At 38.8% G+C, this 7,473-nt stretch overlaps 1 protein-coding gene across 1 annotated transcript in view; it reads right to left on the reverse strand.

Annotated features, from left to right (window-relative positions):
* Positions 1-6,820, reverse strand: part of RBM20 (RNA binding motif protein 20) — a 218,507-nt gene extending 211,687 nt beyond the window's left edge. Inside the window, exon 1 of the mRNA XM_044299840.1 lies at positions 6,699-6,820. Within this exon, the coding sequence (XP_044155775.1) occupies positions 6,699-6,784 (86 nt within the window). The 5' untranslated portion in view covers positions 6,785-6,820. The remainder of the gene's footprint in view (positions 1-6,698) is intronic.
* Between the last annotated feature and the right edge of the window lie 653 nt (positions 6,821-7,473).

Here is a 7,473-nt window from a genome sequence, read left to right on the forward strand (position 1 = left end):
CCGGCCAGAACTCAGTTAACGGGTCAAGTAGTTCCTGGCAGGACCGTCCCCAGCACTACACAGGGGCGGCTCTGCACTCCTCAGGGGTAATATGGTTTCATCTAATATTAACGTTTAGCTTTTGTTGTTACAAAGCCTGTGGGGTTTTTATTACAAAGATAAAGTTTTAACGTTGTAACTATCTGCAAGCATCCAAATGCAATTCCCTATGGAGAAAATAAAAAGTTAGATTCTCCTCTGTAGCTAATAATAATAATGGCAGTTCCACAATATTTTAGAATTGCATCTACTCCCTGCTGGGTGAATTCGTCATCAGGCTACAGATGCCTTTTACAATGTGTGATCCAGACTACAGAGGGTTATATACGAGTCCATGGTAGTGGTGGCCTCCCAGCTGTTGATGATGGGAACTGTAATTTCCTCATAGGTTGGAGACCAGTGGTCTATTGCTTGTTGATGGCGAGACTGGGAAAATACTGGGAATTAGACTTTTCTCCTGAAACCCTATTTCACTCATAAACTTATGTTAAAGGGGTCCTCTCACTTCATCATGTAGATAAAGTGAATACCAGGCACTTACTAATGTATTGTGATTACGCCGGCAAAGGAAGCAATATGGACAATCACGATACATTAGTAAGTGCCTTGTATTCACTTTCTCTACATGATAATTGCTATCTGCTGAAGTGAGAGGACCCCTTTAATATAAGTTTATTTATGAGTGAAATAGGGTTTCAGGGACTAGTGTAATATATAGCAGATCCTCCGCAATGTGGTTTCTCTGAGAAATGGCCTCCGTGGTTTGGATTTTTTTTCACGTTAATAAATAAAGTGTAACAAGAACATTGAGATTATGAATAATCCTGGATAACCCTTCTAATGTCTCTGATTATTCTGAAATGAATATAACTGCAGCCCGGCGGGAAGATATTCCATAGTTCACAGAAATCCCATCGGACTGAACAGATTGCCCAGCACATGCCCTCTCACTTTCTTTCATGTGACAGTAACTCTAAGATGTTTGATTGGCTTTTAAACCTTTTATCCCGTTCCGCACACAGCTGACATACTTCAGTCATCGCTGCCAGGTCCTTGTGGCCATTTTATACTGAGAACATTTCCAACCCCCCAAAAAAACAAAACAACAACAGCAGAAAGTAAAGTCGTAGCTATCACACAACAGGTCTGAATTCATTCCTGTGTGTACAATGGAAAACAAGTCCTAATGTCTACAATACGCAACATTCGGCTTCATCTACGACCCAGGAGTATTACTTACAACTAGTAGAGATTTACAAGGGAAATGGGATTTTCCGGCCTTAACATACTAGAAAAAAAAGGCTCCAACGAAGCAATACAAATAAATAAAAAATAGACAGATTTCGTGGTTCTCATGTTATACAGTTTCTCAGCCTAATTATTCCCTATTGGTCAATATACAATATACACCATGCCACAGTAAAGTAAAGTTATATATAACATATGTGTTACAAACTGTCTGCTATAACATTGAGAAAGCAAACTTTATTTGTAGAGGTTATTATTTTTCTAATTCCTTTTCTAGAAGTGAAAGAAAACATTTCTTAATTTTTGAAATTTCGAATTTCCTTTTGTTAATTCACCTTTGTGCTTAGTTGCTACAATATTAGTCACAATCACTAAATATAGTACTTTAGAATGAGTACAGAAACAGAGCTGGATTCACAAATGCTAATAGTGGATCAAAATATATAAAGTAAGAACTTATCGACTCTTCTGTATCTGCTGTGTATTTGGTTAAAAAAAGGTACCAAAAACTGCATGTGTGAAAACAGCAACACAGCCATTTATTTGTCCGAAAATACAAATAGTGAACCCATAAAAATACCTGCTAAAAAAGTGCTTTAGGTGCCACGTGTGAGCCGTATTCTTACCAGAGTATCATTTTACCATGATCTGCCATGTAAGCAATTTAAAAAATACCCTTCACTAAGAAAACCTGCACATCTGCACCAGTAACACTGAGACGGTACGAGTAGAAGACGGGCCACACGAATACCTACATACCGTATAATGCAGAACAACACATAAAAAATTATATAACACATTTTTTTTCTCTTGTGACTTTTAAATACATTTCTCGTTTCCACTTAAAAATTGTATAAATATTGCGGTGGACTGTGTGTCCGATACGACAGGACTTAAGATTATAATGCAAGTTAAAGTTAAAGCCAGTTGCTAGCGTTTTGAAGAGGTATTAAAGCTCGCCTTCAAATCTCCGCGCCTTTAATCATGTAATAAAAACTTCACTGCAGAGTAATTTATTGGATATTAAGTGTACATGGCAGTGATTATAGAGCTGGAGAAAATGTTATTAAAATCCAGATTTCTATTTTTTATTAAACATAATTTTTAAAAGTGATTTAAAGAGCATCGTCCGCCACAAAAGGTTTTATAATTTCAGTATTTTTCTCTATATAAACAGAACAATCAATTTAATTAAATAAAGTAATAATCATCATTTGCCAGTAACAAAGGCAAATCTGTAAAATCTGTAAAATCTGTAACAATCTACAAAAGTTAAAATAGACAGCTTCATCTAATTTTAATCTGCGAGCTTCAATTTTATATTTTTAAATGATACACCTAATTGAAAACAATTAAAAAAAGATTCCAGTGAATTAATGGCCGGTGAGGGCGGAACGCCAGCTCAACATGGCAACAGACGTAAAGTTATGCAGTGAAGTTTCAAAATAACACGATCACATTTCAGAGCCAAAGGAGGACATGTTGAAAACGGTACAAGTTACAATATTTGCGTAGCCAGGGCCGGCATACACACCATAGGCCCGCTAGCGGGGCAGGCGGCAGATTATGCTTATTCTAAGTGTTTTGACAGATGAACTGTAGATAGATAGATATGAAATAGATGGATAGATACATAGATAGCAGGGTTGCCAACTGTCCAGAAATTTCTGGACAGTCCATAAAAATAGGCAACTTTTTTCCTGTGGCTGTGAAAAATATAGATGTGTCTGTGATTTTTTTGAGACGACTGGTGGTACTTGACTAGATTTATTTTGGTTGTAATTATAATAATTTTACAGCTCACAGTAAATGCTGGTGTTGAGTTCCTATCACTATATTGAGCTATAGACATGTATCTGATCTTTATCATTCATTATGGTTTCCCAGTTTGTCTGGAAAAAATGTTGGCTGTTAATGATTTTGAGTTGTCCAGAAAAAAATGATTTTTTTTGGGTTAACAACGATAGATAGATAGATAGATAGATATGAGATAGATAGATAGATAGATAGATAGATAGATAGGAGATAGATAGATAGATAGATAGATAGATATGAGATAGATAGGAGATAGATAGATAGATAGATATGAGATAGATAGGAGATAGATAGATAGATAGATAGATGATAGATAGATAGATAGCTAGATAGATAGATAGATAGATAGATAGATAGGAGATAGATAGATAGTAGATAGATAGATAGATATGAGATAGATAGATAGATAGATAGATAGATAGATAGATAGATAGATAGGAGATAGATAGATAGATAGATAGGAGATAGATAGATAGATAGATAGATATGAGATAGATAGATAGATAGATAGGAGATAGATAGATAATAGATAGATAGGAGATAGATAGATAGATAGATAGATATGAGATAGATAGATAGATAGGAGATAGATAGATAATAGATAGATAGGAGATAGATAGATAGATAGATAGATAGGAGATAGATAGATAGATAGATAGATATGAGATAGGTAGAAGATAGACGGACAGATAGATATGAGATATAACAATGAATGGTTGTCACAGGTCCACCCTCTGAGCAGTATCATCACAAGGGCAGATAATGTGAAGTAAAGTCCTGACATGTAAATGTTTAGGTATAATATTAATCCCTCCACAGCAGAGAAGTAATTGACAGAAAATCTGTAACTTGTTTGGTTTTTAAGGTCTCTTGATAAGGCTACATTCACACAACCATATGTATATTTAAGTCTGCTAAAAATACGGATGACATCGGTGTGAAATCCATGTTGCATCCGTTTTTTATTTTTTGCGGATCCATTGTAAAAATGCCTATCCTTGTCCGCAAAACAGACAAGAATAAGACATGCTCTATATTTTGTTGCAGGGCTACAGAACGGACATGCGGATGCGGACAGCACATGGTGTGCTGTCCGCATTTTTTGTGGACCCATTAAAATGAATGGGTGCTCATCCAATCTGCAAATAAAACGGAACGGACACGGAAGCAAAATACGTTCGTGTGAATGTAGCCTAAGGATTGTGTAGAGGACTGACTGCAAAGTATTTTATCATCAGCCCATATATGCCCTCTGACCTTGATATCATTTGTGTGATATTTGTAGAACAGAGTTAATCCTTTAATATTGTGCTACAGACCTGGTACTTGGATAGGCGGCACTGACTGAGGAATCTGCTAATAGTTGTATCTGTCTATCTATCTAATAAACAAAAATTAGCAGCAGCACAGTCAGTGTTGAGGTTGGGTGCAATCTCTCTTGGATTTCAGGCAAAAATCCACAAAACGTATCTAAAAACAAATAATAAGTTCCAGTGAAGGGTGTTTGACCCGTTAATTTTCCCAGTCGCTGCCTCATTATTTTTTTGGGATATCTATCTATCTCATATCTATCTATTTATCTATCTCCTATCTATCTACTGTATCTATCTTTCAATCTATCTACTGTATCTATCTATCTCCTATCTATCTACTGTATCTATCTATCTATCTTTCAATCTATCTATCTATCTCATATCTATCCATCCATCTGTGTCTCTCTTTGTATCTATTTTCAGCAGTATCTGTAAACACCCAGCCATAGAGCCGTGATGTTGGTGATTTGATATCATCTGTCATTTATCTTTGTAGTTCACCTTATTATATCCGCCAATATGGATCTGACCCAGATAAGCAGCAGTCCAACATACATCACTGCACGATTTCTCTAATATGGGAATTATTTTCAGTCACATTGCTCCTGCGGTTTCTGATACGGTTTTTGGGTAATGCTGCTTGTGTTGTACAAGAGCTCATTAAAAGCTATGATCGTAAAAAGTAATAAAAAGAAGTTTGAGCAAGTTCTCAATGTGTTGCCACAGATGAGGCAGAATCAACAAACCTGTTATTTTGGTGACATCAGATGCTAATTGCCCTCTTAACACTTATCATTAGGTTTATGGCCTCCTGTGTCCTCCTCACACTTACATCCAGATGTGACATTTGTCATTTCTCACTGCGCCCACTTCCTCACTGTCTGCACATTCATTCTAATTCACAATTTCAGGTGATTTTACAGCTTTCCGTCAGGAACCAGTGTCCATAATATTTAAACCCGGACCTCGCATTCTGATAACTTTTCATTGTGTTTTCCGTACAGCTGTAACATGGTTATTCACTGGGAGGCACAATGGAAATACTGGCCACTGATGGAAGGTGCGTGATATCGTTGGTAGTGAACGCAGTTATTCCCTTCATATTAAAAATCATTATTTTAAAACAAGTAACAATAATAACAGATCATTATAACATTTCTACATAGATGGTCTGATTGATAGAGCCACTGACACAAAAACCGTAGGGCTGTATACATCCTGACTGTGACATTGAATATACCACAACCCTAACGCTGACTGTAACATTCTGCATGAACAATGCTATGACTATGACACTGTATACACACTGACTCTGATTGTACATTGTATATAAACTCAGAATGACCCTCATGGTGACATTGTACTGCATACACACTGGCCCTGACTGTGACTTTGTATATATAATAACCCTGACTGTAACATTGTTTCACTTCACTTCATGGTGACATTGTATATAAACCAATGACTCTGATTAATACATTTTATATACTCATTAGGACTCTGGTTGTATATATACAGACCTTGACTGTCATTGTGACATTGTATACACTCACTCTGACTGTGACAATGAATAGACAATAACCCTGACTATGATAGTGACATTGTGTATATAGCTCTGACTCAGATTGTGACATTGTATAAACAGTCATTTTGTGCCTCATTTTGTACATGTTCACAGACTGTTGTGACAACAAACCACAAGTACTCATCTCGACTCAGATTGTGACATTATATACACCCACCCTGATTCTGATTGACATGGCATACAGTTACACTTAGTCTGATTGTGATATTATATACACCCACCCTGATACTGGCATTGCATATGCTCACCGTGACTGTGATATTATAGAGTGTATACCTTTACTCTGACCCTTACATTGTATATATGCTCACCCTGTGATATTGTACAGTCTATACACTTACCCGGACTCTCATATTGTATATAAACTCCTCATTACTGTGATATTATACAGTCTATGGACTTGCCCTGATTTTCATATTGTATATACGCTCACCTTGTGATATTATACAGTATATATTGACTCTGGCTCTGATATATACAGTCACCCAGTGATATTATACAGTGTATACACTGACCCTGATGGTGACATTGTAAAGTGAAGCTCCTGCTGCTCTCCCTTGTCCAGGGGCTGATCCCCCCAATAGTGACCTGATGACTGCCGGGTACACAGTGGGGAGGGCTGGATACAATGTATCTAAATGCAGATCAGCACAGACCCCCCCTGACTTGTGCCGCACAGTGTGGCCCCCAGGACTTACTTGTGTCCCAGCTGAGGGCGGTTGGCTCCCCCGGGCTGCTCCTGCTCTCGGGGGCCCCTGGCCTGACTCATGGCTGCCAATAGCATTCAGCACGGGCAGCAGCGAATCCCCCGACGGCCGCGGCTGACATCCAGTGCAGGGCTGGGGGGCTGTCACAACAAGCATGACAGGGGCCTGGACTGCTGGACACGCCCCTCTCTGTTAACCATTCCCAGTCCGGGACACTACAGCCCCTGCTATCATTCCCACCAAACAGGAAAAAAAACTTTACTCCAAGCCCCTAGAAGTTAACCCTGCCCAGCCCTGGAGACCCCCTGGTATCCCCCCAGCTGTTCTTCAGGATGACTCTCTCCAATCCAGGACCCCTGTCTCAGAAAGGCTGCTTCTAAAACAGTAAAAACCGCAGGGTCCAGATAACCAGGAGATTATAGGAGCCCCGCAGAGAGGCCTGTGAGGGGCCCCGACCCCGTGTGTACTTGGCTGCAGGTGTGGACGCATGGTGCTGGGGGCTTCACCTTGCGCTTGTGTCCTTGTAGCCGTTTTCAGGCAGTTTCCTGTCTTTTCTGACAGTCTGCTCGGAGGGGCATTTATTTTTTAGATGTTTTTCATAGACTGATTTTTTCGAAGAAAAAACTCAGAAAGAGAAAGGACCCAGCCTAGCCCCCTGTCCTACATCAGACCCTGTACATTAACCCTTTCCATCCCAGGACAAAACAGACCTCCTGACAACTAGTGTCCTGCCCTTCCTCTACAAGTTAACTATTCCCGATCCAGG

The sequence above is a fragment of the Bufo gargarizans genome, chromosome 6 (genome assembly GCF_014858855.1).
Source record: "Bufo gargarizans isolate SCDJY-AF-19 chromosome 6, ASM1485885v1, whole genome shotgun sequence".
Lineage (NCBI taxonomy): Eukaryota > Metazoa > Chordata > Amphibia > Anura > Bufonidae > Bufo > Bufo gargarizans.